The 23,070-nt window shown below is 42.6% G+C and overlaps 1 protein-coding gene across 4 annotated transcripts in view; it reads right to left on the bottom strand.

Annotated features, from left to right (window-relative positions):
* Positions 1 to 23,070, bottom strand: part of BCL9 (BCL9 transcription coactivator) — an 84,039-nt gene that overhangs the window by 10,854 nt on the left and 50,115 nt on the right. Inside the window, exons 1-8 of one of the 4 annotated variants that reach the window (XM_036873758.1) lie at positions 14,516 to 14,670; positions 10,785 to 10,920; positions 10,624 to 10,668; positions 8,802 to 8,893; positions 4,310 to 4,622; positions 3,025 to 3,341; positions 1,632 to 1,821; positions 297 to 396 (exon numbers count right to left, since the gene is read on the bottom strand). In XM_036873758.1, coding sequence (XP_036729653.1) covers positions 297 to 396; positions 1,632 to 1,821; positions 3,025 to 3,341; positions 4,310 to 4,362 — 660 coding nt within the window. In that variant the 5' untranslated portion in view covers positions 4,363 to 4,622; positions 8,802 to 8,893; positions 10,624 to 10,668; positions 10,785 to 10,920; positions 14,516 to 14,670. Of the gene's footprint in view, positions 1 to 296; positions 397 to 1,631; positions 1,822 to 3,024; positions 3,342 to 4,309; positions 4,623 to 8,801; positions 8,894 to 10,623; positions 10,669 to 10,784; positions 10,921 to 14,515; positions 14,671 to 23,070 lie in introns of those variants that run through there. The other 3 variants (XM_036873742.1, XM_036873766.1, XM_036873750.1) reach the window with 3 other exon arrangements.

Raw genomic sequence — 23,070 nt, 5'->3', positions numbered from 1 at the left:
GTACATCCTAAGAGTTCTCACCACAAGGAAAAAATATATATTTTTTCTATGTCTTTAATTTTGTATCTATATGAGATGATGGTAATCATTTCGTCACGTATGTAAGTTAAAGTATACAGTATAAGCACAGTAGGCTGTACACTTTTAACTTATACGGTGCTGTCGGTCAATTGTATCTCAATAAAACTGGGAGAAGAAAAAAAAGACTATCTCCCTATCAGTGAAATTCACCATCTCCCACCTTTACGGTCACTGCAGAACCTTTAAACCATTATTCCATTTCCAAAATGACGTACCAGAGGGGCTGTGCTTCTCTCTGTCTTGCTGTTAGAGATGTTCTGGATGTGGAAAGAGACAATAGTTTCAACCTGGCCCTTCAATACAGCTTCTGCAGCTCTGCAAAGACAAAAGAGATGCACACACTAGGACTTGTTCCTATTTCACTAACTGTAAATCCAAAGCACTTTAACCCGATTAAACTGGTATAAGAGAGGAAGGAGAAGTATAAAGAACCACCAGCAATGTTGAATGAGAAGAAATCAAGAGAAAAAGGTTTTCATTATTTGTCTATCATTTACCATCAAACTTCTGAAATTAAAAGATAGCCATTAGCAAATCTCAAAAGAGGTATTAAAAACCCCCAGGATTTTCTCCTTCAAAGCCATCCACTCTAGTAGGTGTTTTATAGAGAATCGTAGTTCAAAATCCCAACCCAAGAAGGGTAAAATGAATTCTCACACCTAATAATAATTAAAGGCTGTCAAGATTCATTCTATATCTTAATTTTAAAAATCTTAAATGAAAAAAACTAGGGTAGGGCTTCCCTGGTGGCGCAGTGGTTGAGAATCTGCCTGTCAATGCAGGGGACACGGGTTCGAGCCCTGGTTTGGGAGGATCCCACATGCCGCGGAGCGGCTAGGCCCGTGAGCCACAATTGCTGAGCCTGCGCGTCTGGAGCCTGTGCTCCGCAACAGGAGAGGCCGCGATAGTGAGAGGCCCGCGCACCGCGATGAAGAGTGGCCCCCGCTTGCCGCAACTGGAGAAAGCCCTCGCACAGAAACGAAGACCCAACACAGCCATAAATAAATAAATAAATTAAAAAAAAAAAAATGAGAAGGAGAAAAGATTGTTTAAAAAAAAAAAAAAACTAGGGTATATTCACATTTTAAATAAATAAATAAATATCCATTGATCCATCCATCCACTAGAGACGTATGTACCAAAATGTTCACAGTAGTTATCTCTGTAAATTCCTGAGATTTTTTTTTAGTTATTTACATTTTCTAATTATTCCAAAATGGACATTACTTGTGTCATTTTAAAAAGAATACTAAGTTGCAGAAAAGTGTATATTGTGCAATCAATCCCTTTTGTGTTTAAAAAAGTATATATATGTATATTTGTACAAGCACAAAAAATTTCTGGAAGGAAAGCCAAGGAAGTATCATCAGTGGTTGCCTCTGGGGAGTAGGGGTGGGGAGGTTTTATATTTTCTTTTACCTCTTTCTGTAGGGTTAACTTTAAGTAATAATACAAGTGGGCCAAAAAAGGATCAATCTTCAAAGGGAATAAGAACTTAGACGCCCAAACACGCAAGCCACGCCAACAGCAAGACACAGCCAGCAACTTACTTATTGGCCATCTCAGTAGAAAACACATACACCACTTTGGCGGGAGTCTTCTGAGCAGGTGTGGGCTCTGGGGCAGTAGTCTGGCCATGGGAGGGGGTGGAAGACCTGGGGACTGTAGCATTTGACGGGGTCATGGAGTGTGGCGTGTGCTGGGAATCCTGGGACTTTATGTGGTCAGCAGAATTACATTCTAAAAGAATGAAAAGAGTCATGTCATAGAAAGAATAAAACTCTTTTTTCTGCCAGCATTTACAGCATCATAATGCAAACACCTTGAGAATTTCAAGGAGGAAGTACCTTGCTAAGAGAAAACCTCTTCTATTCATAAAAACACAAATACACTTCTCCCTAAATGACTAATTACAAAGCACTCTCCCCCCACCTCCTTACTTCTCTACTATGCATTCTTCAGATATTAGCATAAATGTCCCTCCTTCCTGGAAACCCCTTTTGGATCCTCCTGGACTGGCTGCCCCTGCTAGTTGAACCCACAGCCCCCTAACTCCCCTTATTTCAGCATTTATCAAATTTTACTGTAATTGTTTAATGATCTGCTGTCTAGGTGCATTCAAACCCTTGAGGATAGCAACTGTTTCTGTTTTGCTGACCATGGCACCCCCAGCCCCCAGCATAGTGCTGGCGCTCGTAACAGGCCTCCTACAAACACCTGAAGAAGAAAGGAAAGACAGGGGAACGATCACCCAGGTTCTCGTTTCAAATTTGGGTCGGGAAGTAACACTTCCACTGCTTGAATACTAGTTTCATGTTCTGGCCTATAGTTAAGATTTTTTATTTTATACTAGGAGGAAAAAAGCCTAAAACCACAGCCATTGGTCCCATACTCTTTCTGGCTCGCTCCATTTTGGTGCCTACTGTATCTACTACATGTAGCCACTCGTTCCTGCCACACTGAAATTGGCTGTGACAAACCTGGACTTGTGCCAGGGCTGCCTCTTGTGCCTACAACTCTGGCAGCCAGAGTGCACAAAACCCAAGTCTTGAAGGATGAATTTGATGGAGAAGAGGAGGAGTGTCAGAAAGACCGCTCCAGGGTGGACCCTGGCATAGACAAACTGGAGCTACCGGCTTGACACTTAAGTACAAAGAGCATGGAGGCCAGGAACATCCACAAGAACGTGGCTAGGGCCGTGGAACATCCTAAAACGCTTGCATCCTCAAGAGCAAGAAGTCAACAAGGTGGTTCCAAACTATTCTTCAGTCAGTAGGAAAACAACCAGAAAGAGTTCCATCTTAAACTGCGAGAACTCCTGAATCTGATGCGCCTACTCTCACCACGTGGCTGCTATTAGGCTCTCTGGCATCCACCAACGTCAGAGGCCTTTCCTCAGGAATACCTACTTCCCTCTGAGTCTCAAATATCTTATAGACATACCTTTCATGTCAGAGTCATCGTTTGGAGTCCCAGGATCTCTCTGATCAAAGGAGTCGGCGGAAATACTTCGCTCCCTTTTCCCCTTGCCCTTGGCACCATTTCCAGCCCCATTCTTCAGCCCCATGCTCCCACCTGGGCCAGGGAGTGCTTTAGGGGTATGGCCCCCACTCTTGGAGTCACAGGGGGATGGCTGGGATTGGCTGGCTGAGCCCCCCTGTTTACCCTGATTGGAGAATTTGGAATCCAGCTGGGGGTTTCCAGATGGGGACATCACTGTAGGGGGACGGACCATCACCTCCTGCTTTGACTTAGGGCTACTAAAAGAGACAAATAACAAAGGGAGATCAGACACTGGATACAACTGGGCAGCACAAATGAGGGAGGACTGATTTTTATCATAGGTCAAGGAGACCTGGACCACTAAGTAACCACCCCACCTTTCACCTCAGCCACTTGCTTGCTCCCTCCTCCCCTGCTCTCATTTCAGAGCTCTCAACAGAGAGGAGGATCAAGCAGAGTGGCCTGCCAGGTCTTGGGAACCCTAGAGTCACATGGGGACCCATCTCTAGGGCTTCTGTCAATAAAGGACAACGGTTTCTATGTACATAGAGAAATGACTCTCACACTAAGACTAGCTCAGAGTAAACAAACAGACATCGTTAAGATCAAAATACCACCCGCCCCTCGGCTGATGACAAGGAACAGCTGTAACAAGAGACTAGCCTCCCTGCTGGAAAATACGAGCAGGTCCAGGAGAGTGCGAGGAAACCTGCCCATGACTGGCAGGTTAGGGAAACCCTCCAGGACACTACTCCCTGAACAAGCAGTATCACACCAGCTCAGACACACTAACCACTGCCGCCAGGGGAGAAGGAAAAAACTCTTTTAGGGCATCAGCTTAACTTCCACGGAACAGAGGAAAAGGCCTCACGGTGGGAGTCCAGGGGCTGGTGTTTTAGTTCTAGGACCTTAGGCCTCCTCACCATTCCAGGTCTCGGTTTCCTCATGTGCCAAGTTTAGCTCACTGTACTGGCTGGTCTTTAAGGTCTTTTTCTTTATGTTTTGGTGAGGAGAGGGGTGGTAAATAGGAGCGGCCAGGTAATAATGGACAAATAATAACAGAGGAAAACTCTAACCTAAACTCTGATTCACTATTCTATCACTATTTACTTATCTTTTTTTCTTTCCCCCTTCGCTTCTAATTCAACATGTTGTTCCACCAATGAGCGTTCATGGTCCACTATGACATCCCCAAGGGGCAGCTGGGCCAGGCCCTAGCCCTCACCTCTGTGTGTTTCCTGACGGAGAGTTCCTCACTTTAGGGTTACTGGAATGCATTGATTGAAATCCTGAGCTTGCAGCCACCAACAGGGACGGGCTCACCGAGTTCCTCTCGGGCTGCAGCAGAAACAGCTGCTGAGGACAGCGGCAGTGGCCCACTGTTTGCTGGGCGAGTCCCTTAGCGCTGGCCACCTGCACGCCTTTTTCCTCTTTGTTTTTCTCCGCTGTGGAAGTGGGTCCTGTCCCCTTGCGGCTCCAGCATTCTCTGGGTGTGTGCCTCCTGCTGCCAAAGGAAAATCTCGCATCTCCAGGGCACACTGGGAGCAAAAAGAGCAAAAATGGAGACATCAAACACCTTTACAGCAGGACCGAGGCTAAAGCACCGCCAACTTGATGGTGCAGAGCTAGATGGTTCCTCAGCTTCCATCAGGGTTAAAGGAAAGGGAGATGTGCATATTCCGGCCAAAAGGCCCTGGTGCTAAAGCAGCTGAAGAGTGACTAAGACTTTCTGCCAAGCATACAAGCCTCCCACCCAATCTTCGTGTACCAGGCGTTTGTAAGCAGATGAGAAAGACATTTTTATCTTTAGCCATATATCCTCCCTTACATTGCTCTACGTCCAGATACAAAACCCTCAAAAACCTGGGTTTTTCTTTCTTCAAAACAATGCTTTGAAACCACTGAGTATTCCAAATCCATAGCAACTATCTGGTGTTTCACCTCTGATGGCTCTGAAATGTAACCAACCCATCCCAATTTCAAACCATGAAACAAATTACTCTCTCTTTATATTCTCAGGGCCTCAGGGTGGGGAGACATTAAAGGAGGTACTTCTGAAATCAACTATTGAGCCAATACCAAATACAATCAGTTCTGTCCCCTGATTTCTATGATCTTTCTACTAAATTATGCTGAGTATGTGTCCTGTGTTCTCACTGCTTAATGACAGGAGCTGTAGGCATGGGTAAGCATGGGAATGAGCCATAATGCGGAAGGTAAAAGAACATCTTTGAAGGCTAAGATATTTTTTGAGCCAATTTGCAAGGCTAATTTGAAGCATAAAAGGTCAAGAAAATATTCCCAAACCTAGCCAGAGAACAAATGAGAAAGCCCTTTATTTAGGGAAGCCTAAACTGGTTCAGGGAAAACCAAGATACACTTTCAGTCACTGCTCCTTCCAGGGCAGTTCCAATGTGGTTTTTTGGTAACCACTGTCCCCCTGCACCTCCCGCTCTACCTTCTGGTATTTTACCCATGGGGTATAGGACTGAATGAGGATATTAGATGCAGGATTAGTGGCTAAAGAATCAAAGGGAGTTAGAAGTAGCTTAGGTGTTACATACACTTTGAGAGGCTCAAGAACTGGACTAAAATTGGGAGGGTCCATTATATTCTGGGACTTGGCACTGAATATGATCATTGTCAAGTGTTAGACGTCTATTTCTTCATTTAGAAATTTGCAGCAGTCCCAGCGATTTTACCTGAGACCATGAAAGGAATTTATGGAAGTTCTGAGTGCGTACAATCACATTTTTTTCTTTTAAATGAAGAAGTCAGGAAAAAGAACTAGAATACAATGTTATGGAATGTTTCTGTGCTGATCTTGGGAGAAAGCATCCTGAAAACATTTTGGTCTTGATTATATTTAAGGTTGTACGTTTATCCCCCACCACCTTTAGCTTTTTTTTTTTTTTTCCAGTTTAGACTATAAACCTGATTGTGGTTGTCAAGTTCAACATAATATATGATCATAAACCATATTGTAACCTCCCACTAAACGTCGGGAATCACTGGTAAAACAGAAGTAGTAAATGAATCTTGCATGGACAAAGCCATAAGAAAACATTTACCTCAGGAAAAAAAAAGAAGTTATCACCTATATAGTCCCCTTCTGTAACTTCTTCTGGTACTTTCTGTCTGCATCACACATTCTAGCACTCAATCATATGTCGAATTGAATAGTCCCATGTGTATTTTTTATCTCCCTACGTAGACTATGCTCTTCGAAGACAAGAACCTTCTTTTCAAGTTCTTTGATTTTTCTGTAATACTCAGTATGATGTACTAAGAATGTGGTTGGACTCTTGGTGATGTACCCAGCTCCTCTCAGAGCAGAAACACCTGGCACTTGTGTTGCACTCTCCTTCCAAAGAAACTCTAAACATATTACAAATATCAAATCACCTCAATCTGCCAGGCATTTCTGATGAGCTGGTAGCAAAGATTATTTCTAATAATAATAATCAACGGCATTTTACAGATGAATGGACGGAGCACACAGGTGTGAACGGGCTTCTCCCAGGTTTCGCATCAGTGCTCTCTGACCTGCTCTTTCCTCTAAGCCATCTCCTTACCATTACTTTATGGGTGGAAAGACAGCACAGAAGGCTGAAACAAGCTTGTGGGCTCACCCAGTGATGGGAATAAAATCCAGGTGTTTTAACCCCTAATCCAAGGGAGTTGTTGAAATAAGTCACCCTAGCTTTAGCCTGACACCAAAAACAACCAAGCAAGAAATCTGCCAGGTATCTTATCATACAACCCCAAAGAATAAAATGAGACTCTTGCAGCTCCTACATTTTCAGGTTAGTGCTCAACTGTTTACCTTTAAGGACTAGAAAAGATCTTCCACAGAAAGGTTAATTGTATCCAGAGTGAGATATTTCCCCAGTATAACTAAATCTCCTAACTCTAAGATCTGCTTATATAATTTCTCTCTCTTTTCTTCTTAAATAATACTTAAAATTTTTACTATGTGTACATACTAACTCATTCACAACAACCACAGAAGGCAGGTCCTACTACTATCCCTATTTTAGAGATGAGGAAACTGAGGCTCTGAAACAGTAAGTAATTTGCCCAAGTATGTTGGGTCACACCCTAGTAAGTGGTGGAGCTGGCATTCAGCCAGACACGCTGGCCATGCTCTTCATCACTGCAGTGCCTGGCTAAGCACGGACTTGGTGGACAAGGTGAGCCAGTGCATAGAAAATGCTTAGCAGCACAACATAAACATTCAGGTTAACCATGACTACTGCCATCCTCTAGCAAGCTCACTCATCTATCCTGCCTAATGGCATTTCTTACCTTCGCCGTCTCCAACCATCATCCTCCTCTCCCAGTGCATGGCCTTGCCCAGGACTTAACAGGGATAAGAGAAGTCACCAGGCAGGATTCCTCACCACCAAATCTGCAAATCTCTTTTTATCAGTACCTATCCCATCTTTCTTCCCTATTAATGAAACCGAAAAAAATAGCCCACTTCTCCCCAAAGGTCAGTCCTACCACAGGTGGTCTAGGTCCCATCCCTTCCAGCTTACTGAGCACCCTCACTCTCGCCGGTGGCCACCTCTCTATGTCCTGCATCTCCTGGATATTTCCAATCAGCTTTCAGACATGTTGTAGTATCTTCCAGATTTAAAAAAAAAAAAAATTAAAGCAAAACAAAACCAGCTCTGGCATTCTATTCCCCTTTGGAGCCAAGATTCTCTACCAGAGTTGATAAGACACAGTCTTCAGTTCCTTACTTGCCATTCACCCTTTAACCATTTTAAACCAACTTCTACCCACAGATCACAAAAACCATGACTTTTGTTAAGGTCACCACTGACCGCTTTTCTAACCTCATCTTACTCCATCTCGTAGACTCTGCCAGTTGATCACTTCCTTCTTGAAGCTCCCCTCTCTTGGTTCCCATAATACCACACCTTCCCAGTCTTCCTCCTTCAAGTCACTCTTCATCTGCTTCCTTTGCTGGCCCCTTCTCTATCCAACCTCCACAATTTTGAGTTCCTCACGACTCTACCCTGGGGCTTCTTCTCTTCTTATTCTGTAAGTTCTTTACATGCCAACAACTCCCAAATTTCCATCTCCGGCTCAGCTTCTGCTCTGCTGACCTGTATACACAACTGCCAACTTGACATCTCCCTAGATGTCTGAAACCTAACAAAGACAAAGATGAATTCTTCATCTGTATATAGCCTCCCTCCCAAAAGTATTTTCCCTTCAGTTTTCTATGTTTTAGTAAATGGCACCTTCATCCACCCAGCTGCTCATGACAGAAATTTGGAGTCATTCTTGATATCTCTCTCCCTCACCCCTAACCTTCCATATCAAGTTGAATATTTTTGCTGAGTGAAGAAAAGCTCAGCTTCAGTGTTTCTTCTTCAGAGAGAAAGGATACTGTAAAGCCACTAATCTAGACAAAATTCTCCATTACACTCTTTTCATAGCATCCTGTGTTTTTCCTTCACAACATTTCCCATGTTGTATGATTATGTGATCATTTGCGTAACATTCATCTCTCATGTTAGGCTCCATGAAGGCAGGGATCAAGACTGATTTGTTCATCCCTGTATTCCTAGCACTTACTATAGTGTCTGACACATGCTATTTGCTCAAAAAATATCTGTTGAATAAAAGTTGAAGCTTTTCCCCAAGATCATCTTTCTAAGCCAGGCATGCTCTCTAGTGCTATCATCCATCAGGCTACTCACCAAAACCCCAAGGGTCACGATACGGCAGTGCTCATCCTGGAGGGGAGGAGCTTGCGGAGTCCAGGAACCCCTGTCTCAAAGGTGACCCTCACCTGGATGAAAATAAAGAAGAAGAGTTTCTAAGTGATTAAAAAAAAAATCAATAGTATCATTTTGTTACTATCTTAAGAGAAGAACAGGTTTCCTATTTATTCTAGAGTATTAGTTTAGGAGGAAGTTATCACCTCCCATGTAAACAGAATCACCTTCCAATTATTAAAGGGTATATTATCCAATCTGTAGATATCTCAAGGGCCTTGTGACTTTCCCTCCTTCCCAACTGCATAATTTCTTTTTAGAAACTGGAAAAATATTAATAGCAAATAAAATCAATTTTTCTACTTTTCTGAACATTTAGTAGGAAAAAAACCCTCACATTTTTGCTTCTTCCCATTCCTAATTAGTACAGAGAATTGAGAGCTGACTGTAAAGGTGAAAGATTCAAAATTCCAGATACACTTTTGAATTCACAAAGTGCATACCATTCACAGTTCCTCCCTACTCTCAACTGTAACTCTACAGGGCAAGCATGCAGCAAGAAAATTTATTTTCACATACTTTTGGGGGAACATATGACTGAACAACAGGACCATATGATTTCCTTTGCTTGAAAGCCTACTCTGTGTGAAATGCTATACTGACTTGAGCTAGATAATTCAATAAAACACTAAGTAACTCACCAGGCAGAACAATTTCCAACATTAGTCCTTGTAAACTAGAATTATAACACCAAGCCTCCCCCTTTGCCCAGAATTTATAGTTTTGAAATGGCAAGGAAGAACCAAGTTCCAGATTGTCCTAAGGCCAAATTATTCAGGAATCTTTAAAAGGAAACTCTATAAGGTTACCACAAAGTTGTAAATAAATTCACAAATTAGTCTAACTTAGGTCAGAATCACCTCTATAATTCCGATTTCAACTTTTCCAATGATCCTTTTCCACTCTCCTGCTCTAAGAAGTCAAGTTTATTACAACTATGTCATGTTTAACAAATTTCACTTCTATGCTATGACCACTACACCATAAAAGGCATAGTACCAAACTTAGAATGTGGAACTAAAAGGCCTCAGGATTCCATTCCTAGCTCATTCTTAACTTCTGGCATGCCAACTACTAAAAGGCTTCCTCTCAGAAAAAGCACACAATAGGAAGAACCAATCTTTCCAAAACATGTGGAGAAAAGAAAACTATACTATGGACTTATATAGAAAACTTTGGTCCAAACAAAATGCTAATATATGTTTTCGTACTCGAAGGGTAAAAACTCACCTACTGTCCTTCAAGCTAACAAACTTCAAGCAAGCAAATAAATTTATATCAAGCTCAAGAGTTTCGACAGAATTTAACCATTCAAAAATGAACGTCATCTATCATCATTTAGAGTAATGGCTACCCAAAGTAAAATGTCAGCACAAATATCCCTTCTTTGTGAAATTTTCCTTGATTCCAAACTATCCCCAGGAATGTCCTCCATGGCCCCACAGCATTACATTCATGACACTGTTAGAACACTTTAAAAATTGTATCCCTGTTATATATAGTCAGGGAACCCCCTGAGGAAAGGGTCATCATCTCAGGGCCCAAAAGAAACTCAATAAATGCTGGTTGATTCGTGTATTATCATGAGCTTGAGGCTTGTGTATTGCTACTCTTGCCTCACATTCATACAAATCAATGATGACACAATAAATACTTGTTTAACTTCTTACCATCTGCCTTTCCTAGGAAATAACTTATTGCAGAAGTCCCTGTTCATAGGAAAGTATAAGGTAATTGCACTTACATTTATGACTTGCATTTAACTTGATGACCTCTGCCTTGGGAACTGCTACAATAATGAACAAATATAGTTTTAACTTACAAGAGACCCTACAGAAGCAGAAACAAAATCCAAATGCACAGACTGAATCACAGAAGTTACGTGCTCATCATCGGGCTCTTTACCTTTCAAGATGTCCAATTTGCTCTCTCTTCTAACATTGGGACGCAGAGGAACTTTCCAAGAGTGATCTCTGCCTCCCAAACAGAAAGGAATTTTTAGGTCAAAGTGGAGTAACACCAGCTAGTCCCACATTCAGTCCTACAGGAATGAGAAGAATGGAAAAGTTCATACCCCATCACACCATCGGCAAAGAAAACCACCCATTCCCCAATGCTCTGTGACCAAAACAATATTTGGAAGAAGGAATAGTAAGAAAATAATTAGGTCAAAAATGGGGAAAGAAGGCAAAACCACTAAAACTCAAAATGCAAGAAGCTGGAGCACTATAGCCTACTTCTATCCTACTGAAGACTGGGAAGTTTAGAAAAGCAAAATCCATCAGGCACAAAAGCCTCATTCTAATCACTGTTTTTAACTTTCTCCCCAACCAAGAACAGTTATCACAGGTTGTAAAATAGACTTTTATTTCATATCTTCTCTATGCCCTTGTTCTTAGCATGGTGAAGATGCTGAAAAAAAATATTACAAAGCTTAAAAGCCAAGTGGCCATTAGATAATTCAACTTTCAAAAATCAGCTGGTCTAGAGCAGGACCTCTTTCTTAACCTGGGATCCACGACCTCTTAAGGGGTCTCTGGAGAGACTTAGGAGGGGTGGCACCTGTGGACTTGACTGGCGAAAATTTTGATCTTCATACTCACTAACCTCCAAGTAAAAGTTAGCACCACCTTTAACTGTGAATGTAGGTAACAACCCACAGCAGTATTAGCAATTCCGTGACTATGTCACCAAGAGGAACCATAAAACACTTCACATCACATTACAGTTATTGCAGATCTCTCAACATAATATTTACACTCATCACTACTTCAAAATTATAGTATCATTAGACCTTAAGCTACATTTTGTTATTTAATGTGTTATAAACATACAAACTACTGTATTACAATTGTCTAACAGTTTGATAACTGTTTCCGTGTCATTTGTAATTCTATATATTTTATGTTATACATTTAAAAAACATGATTCTCAGAAGGGGTCCTATGTTTTGTTAAACTGCCAAAGGAAAACATGGGACATAGAAGATTAAGAACTTCTGATCTAGAGCACATAAAGTTTCTATAGACCCTAACATAGTCACCAAGGCATACAGACAAGTAAGTCATTCCATTAGCAGTACTTCATAGTTGAAAAAAATTAAGCCACCAGGAAGCCAAGTAACATGTCCAAGGTCACACAAATTTAGAGTCGGCATCAGCCTAGGTTAACACTCACAGCATGTATAGTCCCACTCTCCCATGGGGACCTTTGCTTACATTTCTACAATTGTCATCACTATCCTGTTTTACCACTAAATGGGGAAGAGGTATCACCTTTCAAAACTAATATAAAACCAAAACCTGGACAATAGAACAAGGCAGATGTATAAGGTACTCCTTTTTGTTCCTTGATCAAGCATGCTGCTGTAATTGTTACAGAAGCTGAATTTGGTCTGTTCCAGAGATAGCAGTTTTTTACAAGTGAGAAAAAAGTTGGGCTACGTAAACTTTCATTCCCAGAAGTGTCCAAGGCACTGTGCAGATAAGCATTAACTTGTTAAGCGCTGCAATGCGTTGTGAGTGGTTAGAGCAGTGGTATCCCCACTTCATAAATAGCAAAACTGGAGAATAAATATGAGAGATTTGTTTAAAGTCACACATAAGTCAATGGTAAAACCAGCTTCCTGATTCCAAGTTCAAGGCTCTAACCACTATACCAAATCACCATGATCAAATATTTAGTTGATTATAATGCTTGTGAAACCTCTGTACTTTTTTCCCCTACAAACCAGAGAGCATTTTCTTTTGATCCACGGGAGCAGACACACTTCTGAAGGCTATGGGAAAAATATCCCATAGAATAAATTCCAAAGTACGTAAGTGCTTTTTCACTTACACTAGTCATCTAAGAATCCAGGTCAGGAATCCTTAGCTCAGGAGCCAAGTTACTACATAAAACCTGCCTTATAAGAAGAGAACAGTATGGAAATTGTTCCTTCATCTTTTAGTCAATGACCTTCTTATCGATCTACCGTTATGTTTAGGAACTATTATCATCTTACATTCAGCACTGTTATTACAAAATAATATTCTAATGGTTCAATACCATTAGATCCTAGATTCTAACACTATTAAAGGTCATCCCTATCTCAACTTTGCATTAAATTTTCTCTTCTTATCCAAACCACTAATTAATGGAATCCTCATTCCCCAAAGCATCCTTATGCCATCTAACTGCTTTTATTAACACATTTCTGTGTCTTACAGATTGGGTCTTTTTCAATAGTTAGTAAGGAGGTCCTTCTTAAATTTGTACTTGGGACCATAACATTGTTCACACTAACTCCTTGTTAAACCTTCCCATATCATTAGTATCCAGTCAAAAACCAAAGTCAACAGAACAACCATGTTGTACAATCTCCATGAAGAGTGAAAAGTTCTTGTCTACACAGGAGTCTTATCTATCAATATTCATTTGCACCCCCTACCCCTTACTCTCAACTACGTATCCTTCCTACTTGCTAATTCTGATTCATCACTTTGTGCTCAGTGTACAAGAGTCCAGATCTCTGACCTAAGAATAAACACTTAATTCTTGAATACATCAAATGCTAACAAATACTCCATCACACACCATTGATCAAAATGTAACTCTTTACACAGCCACTCAATCATTTTCCCACTAAAGTCATTGCCAGGGATCTGTCCATGTCTGCCCTAACCACAGTCTAACTCTGCACCAATTCTACCCCACCTTAGTCTCTCGCTACCAACACATAGTTATGTCCATTTCTCTACTTTGTCTAGTAACTTTAATAGTCCCCAACTGTCTGCAATCTAGGCTCTAAGTCACTCCTCTCTATCACAGGGCAGGGCTCTGGAGGACAGATTTCAGGCCTCCTCCTTCAGGCTTGGGAGCCTTCACATAAGGCCCCCAGCAACACTGTTACAGGCCTCTGGCCCTTCTCTCTGAACATAATAACCAACCCCACTGTTTTTTCCTTGGGATATCTCCATTTCACCAGGCTCGCCCAACACTAACCAGTGACATCTTAATAGTCTTTGCAACTTTCAAAGGTTAATGGCTACAGCTCCACTTTGGAAACCACTGGTGTGTCCACGACCCCCACAATGACTCAGTGACCTAGACACCCCCACCTCACCTGCTGGAGCCCTTTACTACAAGAACATTCTTCTTCACTTTCACTTCCCCCCAACCCTCCAACAAGTCACTGGCCTGCAAAGTCCCCTGTACCTCACTATCCATCTCCGGGGTCTAACAGACCCCACCAGGTTCAACTCGAATTCCCTCATTTAGCTCTCCATCTCGCCCCTCGAATGCCCCTTCATCCCAGGACCCTGGGACCGTCCCATCTCCTCGTTTAGTCTCTCCAAGCACCGCCTGGGACACAACCTCTAAAAAATAAACCGAGAGATGCCTCCGTCTCTCCCCACCGCTCAGTGAGCGGTGGGCAGAGGACGCCCCCCCATCTCCCCCCACAGGTTTCTCTAGACTCAACTCTAAATCTACAACCTCGACCCCCACCGCTTCTCTCCCCTCACCCCACCCCCCTAGCCCTTCGCGGCTTTCGCTACCCCTGCCCTCAAACCCGCTCAAAACACGCGGACGCGGACCCGGCCCCCCCACCCCGGCTTCGGTCCTTCCCCTCCCCCTCCCCCTGAGGTGCCACTTACCCCCGAGGCAGGAGTGGGGGAGGGGAGAGGAGGAGCAGAGTAGGGGAGGGGGCTTCGGTCCGGGGCGGCTCTCAGCCCCGGGGGGCCGGGGCCGGGGCCAGCGGCAGCGGCGGCGCAGCGTCTCCCCCCGGCGGCGGCAGCGGCGGCGGCGGCGCCGTCCCACTCCCGCAGGCACACATAGGCTCCATTGTCCGCCGGCGCCTCCCCCTTTCCGGCACCCCCCTCCTGGTACCGCCCCTTCCCCCTCCCCTCGGCCCTCCCCCAGCCGCACCGCGCCACGAAAGGTACCGCCGGCCCCGCCTCGGACGCGAGCGAAGAAGTGCCCCCTCCCCCCGGCCCCGACGTCCCGCCCGGCGGGGGAAGGGGGAACGCCCCTCCCCGCCTCAGCAAGGGCCCCGCCGCCGGGAAGGGCCCGCCCCCCTCCAAGGGAATGTCACTTGTCCCCCTTCCGGAACGCGCGTAATGGTACCAACCGGCCGCTTCCTCCTCCCCCTCCCCTGCCTTCCCGAAGAGGCACCGCCCCCTGAGCCCCGCCCACCAAGTAGCCTCGCCTCCTCGACCCCGCCCCTCCCTCCAATATTTTACTATGGGGCCGCCCACCGCCGGCACCACCTCCTGCTTTGCATGGACACGCCCACCAGGTCCCCGCCCCAGTTCGTCACCCGGCCAGAGGTGACGCCTATTCTCCACCTTAAAGCGGCAGAGCCCCCTTTCTCAACTAAAAGAACCTCCCGAAAGGCCGGTGGGGTGGGAGGGGCGGCCAGGGAGGGTCTCTTCTTTCCCGCACCTTCCTCCCCACGCGCACACTCACCCGGACCTCCCCACCGCCTCTCGCAGCATTGAGAAGCAGCCCAGTGGAAAAGGCGCGGAGGGGGGAAGGGCAGCGTGGAATTTGGCCATCTTTGACAGAAATACATTAGGAGCTGCCAAAGGAAGGGGTCTTTCCCTCACACTTCCCTGCTGTCCTGGTCCCGGCCTAGTCCTCAGTCTTCAAGGCGACCCCCGCACACCTCCAGGATGCGGTTCCACCCTGCCCCATCCCCTCTCCCGTCCCTTGTCTTCACCCCTCAATCTCTGCACTGCCTTTGCTGTTGCCGGCTTTCTCCCCTCCCAAGGGTGCAGGCCCCTCTTGGGGTTGAACTCTCCTCCACCTTCTCCAAAGCACATTCTCGCCAGGTCCTGCAGATGCGTTGGCTGGTGCAGGGTTTCCTCTTCCTTATGGGGCCTGGCCCAGCCCCGCTCACGCATCGCTACCTAGTGCCCATTGAGGACCTCTGCCTAGATCCTCGAATCGCTTCACAACCGCTTTTTTAATCGCAGCATCACTTCCCTGATTTTTAGAAGGCCTGTGCTTTGGAGAGCTCAAAGCCCGGGCATCCCGGCACTGTCCCCTGTGAAGTGGGAGGGTAACCCATTAGACTGCACTTTTTCTTAGAAGGAAAAATGATGGCATCATGGTGAGCGCATGTTGCTGAATAAAGCTCAGATTCCCACTACTCCTGTTTTATCTTTGTGGCCCTTGTTGCTGCCCTGCCCAACTGTTATTACAGACCTGTCTGCTCCACAGCCCTCCCCAGAACACAGTGTTACATCTCTGTGTTTGTAGAGTCTTGATCTAAGATGTTTCTGCAACTATATGCACTGGCCCGGCAGCTTTTCTGAATCAGTTAAGCGAAGACTGCTTATGTTATAATGTACTGCGTATTCTCCCCGAAGATAGATGGAGGCAACATGGCCAAGAGAAGTAGATAAATTTTTTTCTGCTTTTGCTTCTATCACCATGGTTTTAACCAGGTACTTATTTCTATGTCACTTTCCCTGTCTAGAAAATAGGAAACCTTCCTTAGGGCAATCTTTTAACGAATGATGCTGGTTGTAAAGGATGGTACAGGAGAGCCCAAAATGATAAAGCTTTCGAAACCATTTAAAACTGTAAGCTGGTCATGTAAGTTTCTATACCATGGCTCCGCAGCTTAGATTCTATGAAAAACTGTTTTTTCATAGCAAGATGTTTTCTCCTTGTCTTCTGTTATAACTGAGCATATAAATAAAGAAAAAAGACAAAAGCAGGTATAAACAATATAAATTTAGGATCAGTTGAAGGATTCCAAATGGGAAATAATTAAAATGCTTTCTTGTCAAGTTTTGGTGATAGAATATTTGATGAAACATAGTAGCGACCTCTGTAAAAAGAAGGCAGGAGGAAAAAGTCAGGTATGGACATATGAAAAGACAACTAAATCCAGAAATATGCAAGAAGCATTTGGGATTGCTAAGGTAGATGGAAAGAAGGGATTCACAGACTTATCTGTAAGAGAAAACCACTACTAACATAAATTCTGGGCTGGGTTGTTCCATACCAGATCACCTCTGCTCAGAGAGCTCAAAAAACAAGCTCATTATAATAATGACACACATGCAAAAAAGTCTTAACCATTTTACTAGGCCTTACACCCTCACTTAACTTTGACACTTTATATGTGTCAAAGTTCGGAATTATTTATTGAACCAGAAGAAAAAAGCAAATGAATATTAAATGTGCAACACTAGGCTAAAAGAGCAATAATACTGAGAATTTAAGCAAGCTGTAAGTCATGTTAATTTAGCTACCTTGCACATGGGATAGAAATGCACTTTAAAATATTATTTATTGTAATGAAATAGTTTATCTATTTTTACTAGAATTTTTTCCTCTGAATTTTCTAACTTCCATGCATTTCCATCTCACTTGGGAAAGAATTCTATTTTGCTGTACAGGGATCTAGTACACTGTATATACATAAATACTAATGGATAATGATGAAATCATTGTTAAAAGCATCCTATAAATAAAAGCTTCAAACTATTTCTGTCACTCTAGAAATTCTAAAATAAATCATTTTTTAAAATCTAAATGGTAATATTGTTAAAAATAAAAGCTTTCAACACTAAAGAGATCTGGGTTTGATTTTTTACTTTCTGAAATTTGCGTCTCATAATGATGACATGCACTCACTGTGATACAAACATTGATTGTATGTCTGGCTTCTTAGTTCTTCAAGTAATCACAGCATCTGTTATTTAAGTGTGCCGCCAGTCTTTTCTACCTGTGAACTCCACCTTCGAAACACTTTTGTTCTCTCAGCTCTTGATAAACGTATACTTAAATTTTAGGGTTGGAAAGAACCACCTCCTATTTTACAGATGAGAAATCTAAGACATAGAAGTTTAATGACTTGCCAAAATTATGCCCATTTTTAGGGACTAGAATTTAAGTCCAGCACTCTACAGCACTGTTCTAACCTCCAAGGATTATTCATTCCTAACAATATTTACTATTGTAGGAGAGAACATGAAATTCTACCTTAGGAATGATGAAATCAAGACTCAGAAGGGTTGAACCCACTCAGCCAGCTGGTGCTAGGTTTATAAGAGGCCCTAATAAATCCTTGCCTTGGTCAAAGCCCTTAGTTTGTCCACGATTTCCTGCTGCTTATACTGTTTCTTACCAATTCATCTACCTCATTGTCTAAAGCAAAACTGGCAAATTTCAACCCCAAAGGAATACTACCAAGATAATCATTTATGACTGAAAATGAGGGGTTAGAATGGAATGGCATCTTGACTTTCACAGTGCTGTAATAAAATAGTCAGGAAGGGATTTCTTCTTTAGGTTGCCCATGGAGGAGAAAAAAATCTCCCTATCCTAGCTTTCACCAGTCCATTTAAGCCAATGGGGAGTCCCAGAGCTTCATACCTGCCAGGAAAATTGAGGGCTAAGTGTCTCTTTTGGAAGGAAAAAATCAGAATTCCCACCTCCTGCCTTCCTGCAGCTCCACCTGGGGCCATTGGCACTCTGATGTGAGCTTGGGTCTTGTTCTGTGTCCCCACATATCTGCTTTCCACAACCCGGGAATTAGAGGCACCCTATCTGTAAAAGCTCTGACAGATCTGTGATGTGACACTCAGATCCCTTTAGACGGTACCACCAATGTTTCTCCTTCATTTTCACACTCAAACCTACATGGTTGTGCCTCCTACCCTCATTGCCTGCCTTCTAAGTCAAACTTTGTGACATTCAGCCCGCAAATTCCTGAGCCCTAATTGATTGATATATTAAATGCTGATCCCCTTCCCCAGCTTTCCAATTTAGCCATAGTCCATCATGGCTTAACAACCTATGTGTTCCACGTGCTCTAACCATTTCTCCCCAGATTTCTTGGTCTTCAGGCCAGTTCTTCACATCTGTCCTTACAGTCTCATGTCCCCTTTCCTCTTCAGTTTCCACTAATTTACTATTTCATTTCTTATTCTTAACCTCTTTCCCAAGAATAATTCTGGGAAAGTATTTCTACTACTTCATTTCATTTTATTCTACTAGACATTTCTCTAGGAATTTTGCCCTTCAGATACACCTATGTTATTTTTCCTGGGTTCTGCCTTCACTGCTGAACTCTTCCCACTTCCCACAATCTCTTCCCGGCCTCTCTGTGATTGGTACCCAACTACTGCAGCTTTGACCTCACCTCCATGGTTTGCATCCAGGTTGCTCCTATCAGCCATGTTGTCTTTTGGAATCCTTGACCACCCATCATCCCAGCAATGGAAATTCCTAAGGCTGAGATGTACCTACATTTGTTTCCACTCCTGGGCTGGCAGACATTACTAGAAAAAAACCATGAAACCAAGAAAATGGATCTCAATCAAATTTCAGGTGATGGAAACTTCAATTGAACTTTATTAGTTTTTACTTGGCAATCCTTTTATGCATCCTCATTGCCTCCTATATCATTTCCCACAGCAAATATTCCAAATTTTATCCACTACTCCTACATTGCAGGACCAACCTTGTCATCTCATCTCACCTCAGAAGGGTTTTGCTCAGTTCTCTCTCTTCCATTTACTTTCTCTTTACTTTAGTATCTTCAGTAAAACCTTTCTTACACAAATACTCTTTTTTTCCCCTTTCTTTTCATTCCCAACTTATCCAAAGGGTAACCTACATTCTCTGCTACCACAATTCCTTTTCTTCCTCTGTAATTAACCCAACCACTTACCAAAATTCTTTCTCCAGTATGGCCAAACCTAATCACCAAATCCATCCAATGAATATCCTTTCCTTACTCTCTTACAGTTTGAATTCCAAGATACGATGATATTCTGGTTTTGTCTCCCTCCCCACCCCCCAACTTTATTGAGATATAATTGACATATAACATTGTATAAGTTTAACATGTACATATGATGATTTGATATACGTATATGTCGTGAAATGATTACCACACTAAGTTTAGTTAACATCCATCATCTCACATAGTTACAATTTTTGTGTGTGTGATGAGCACTTTTAAGATCTACTCTCCTAGCAACTTTCAAATATGCAATACAGTATTGTTGGCTATAGTCACCATGCTGTACATTACATCCCCAGAACCTATTTATCTTATAACTGGAAGTTTCTACCTTTTGAATACCTTCACACATTTCCCCCAACCCTCTACCCTCTGCCTCTGGTAACCACCAATCTGTTCTCTGTTTCTGTGAGTCTGGGTTTTTTAGATTTCACATATAAGTGAGATCACACAGTATTTGCCTTTCTCTGACTTATTTCACTTAGGATAATGCCCTCAAGTTTCATCCAAGTTATGGCAAATGGCAAGATTTCCTTCTTTTCTATTGTTGAATAATATTTCATTGTGTGTAATATATATATATAGTGTATATATATAGTATATATATATATAGTATATATATATACTATATATATATATATATATATATGCGCCACATTTTCTTTATTCATTCATCTCTTGATGGGCACTTAGGTTGTTCCTATGTCTTGGCTGTTGTAAATAATGCTGCAGTGAACATGAGGGTGCAGATATCTCTTCAAGATCGTAATTTCATTTCCTTCGAACAGATAACTAGAGGTCTGTCTTCTTTTTTTAATTTTTAAACTTATTTATTTAATTTATCTTTGGCTGTGTTGGGTCTTCATTGCTGCACGCAGTCTTTCTCTAGTTGCGGCGAGTGGGGGTTACTGTTCGTTGCGGTGCAACGGGCTTCTCTAGTTGCAGAGCCTGGGCTCTAGGCACGTGGGCTTCAGTAGTTGTGGCATGTGGGCTCAGTAGTTGTGGCTCACGGGCTCTAGAGCACAGGCTCAATAGCTGCTCTGCGGCATGTGGGATCCTCCCGGACCAGGGCTCAAACCCATGTCCGCTGCATTGGCAGGCAGATTCTTAACCACTGCACCACCAGGGAAGCCAGAGGTCTGTCTTTATTGATTTTAATACTTCCTTGACCTGAACATTCCTTGAATGTTCCTTAAACTCCTTGGTTCTTTGATCTTTTCTTTCTCCACTTCTCCCTAGGATCTCTCTCTCTCTCACTCTCCTAACTTTAGCCATCACCTCTTTGCAGATGATCAACACATCTTCAGGTCTAGCTCAGGCCTCTCTTGAGCTTAAATCCTGCATTTCTATCCACTCAGCTTGCCCATCTAGAAGTCAGTTTAACACATCAAAAAACAAAACTCACCATCTTTCAAAATTGTCTCACTTCTGAATTCACTGTCTCTCACTTAGGCTCAGAACTTTGGAGTAATCCTGACTCAAAGTTTCCAGCTGTCTATGTATTTTTCTCAATCACCAATGTCCACAAATTCCCACTTAAATCAATTTCTTGTTTTCTGTTCCCAAGTTGAGACTTTTGTAATAATTTCCAAGTAGACATTCCTGCCTCCAGCTTTTCCCCTTATCAGTCAATTCTCCATGCTCTTTCCAGGTAGAGCTTCCTAAAAGACGTGTGTGTGTGTGTGTGTGTGTGTGTGTGTGTGTGTGTGTGTGTGTATATACACATATATGTATATAATCATCATATATAATGATATATGATATATCATATATGATATCATTATATATGTGATATAATTATCATAATATATATATAATATGTATATTATCATTTGTGCAGTACCTATTCGTCTCTAATTACCCTAGCCCTACTGGTTCTTCTGGGCCCAACTAGGGCCCCTCTACCCTAACATCTCAACAATGTCGTATTGCAGGAACAATATTGGTTTTAGAGTCACCTGGACCTGGGTTTGAATATTGGACTGTATTTTACTGGTCAAATAACCTCAAACTTCAATAGGAAAAAACGTTATTTTCTTTATCATTTATTTCAGTCGTAGATGTCTATATCACCAATTTCAGAACATAGCCTAGACACGCAAACTTTTAATGTCATCTACCTTTTATTGTAGTTGCCAGTCCTCCCCTATATCCTGAGAGCAGCATCTGACACCTCTTTGTGTTTTGCAGTCATTTAGTCATTGCTATATTTATTGAGCATCTACTCGGTGCAGGGCATCTTGAGGGGGACAAAAAAAATGAATGAGATATCCAATTTTGTCTTCAAAGTATAATTAGACTTATATGGAAGATTCATTCATTGGGAAAAAAAAAAAAAGTTTAGTAAATGCCTAATTTGTGCCAGGTATTGTGCAAAGTACTGAAGATTCAAATAAGAGGACATGTTCCCTGATGTTAGGATCTGGGATCTATCTAGTTAGGAATACTAACAAGTAAACATTTATAATCAAGTATAGTAAATGCTGTGATATGGATAAATACCAGGAGTTTGGGGCACACAGAGGAGGGGTATCTAATCCAGACAGGAGAGTCAGGAAATGCAATAAGACCTGAGTGGAATCTTAAAGAATGCGTAGGAGTCAGCCAGGCAAAGGACTCAGCAATGTGCAAAGGCTCAGCTGTGTGACAATGTATATAAATAACCACAATACAAGAGAGAAAGTAATAAATAAGTGGCAGAGCAGAGGCAAAAAGTGGCTGTCAGAGGAGATACATTATTGGGAGTTCTATGAGGTGAGCAGAAACTGCTTTGTGGAAGTGGAGGCATTTGAAGCAAACTGAAGGGTTCAGGGGTCAGATTCAGACATGCAGTGGGGCCAGAGGCCTCTTTGCCTTCTCAGCATTCTATGCAGTGCCCTGTACACAATGGCACAGTGCCTTGTTTGCTGTGATGATGGTGATGATTATGATGATGATGGTGATACCTAGGTTTTTCTCATGAAGTTGCCTCTTCCCTCTTCCTAGAATGTTTACAAGGGGAGACTCATGATACAAAAAAGCCATCTCTGGGTGGAGGGACTCTCAATCAGATTGCCTAGCTTTGAATCCCAGCTCTGCCATTAGAGGGCTGTGCGACTCTAGAAAAATTACTTAACTTCTCTAGGGTCGAATTTTTTCTTCCATAAAATGGAGTAATGATAGTATTTCCTCACAGGGTAGTACGAGGAACAAATGAATAACTAATGTAGATGTCTAGGAATAGTGCCTGGCACACAGTAAGTGCCCGATAAATGTTGGTTATTATTATTACATTTGTTCATCTCTGGATTATTCACAATGGGATTGGCCTTCAGAGAGATTTTAGGAGCACTGAAAAGGCCATCTCCTCAATACTTCGCTTATTCCCACATCAAATCTCACTCACTGGTATCTCTTCAACTCTCCTAATACACTCCTTTAAATTCTATCATTAGAAATTTATAC

This window comes from Balaenoptera musculus, chromosome 1 (assembly GCF_009873245.2).
Source record: "Balaenoptera musculus isolate JJ_BM4_2016_0621 chromosome 1, mBalMus1.pri.v3, whole genome shotgun sequence".
Taxonomy (NCBI): Eukaryota; Metazoa; Chordata; class Mammalia; order Artiodactyla; family Balaenopteridae; genus Balaenoptera; species Balaenoptera musculus.
This window is presented reverse-complemented; position numbering and strand designations above follow the sequence as displayed.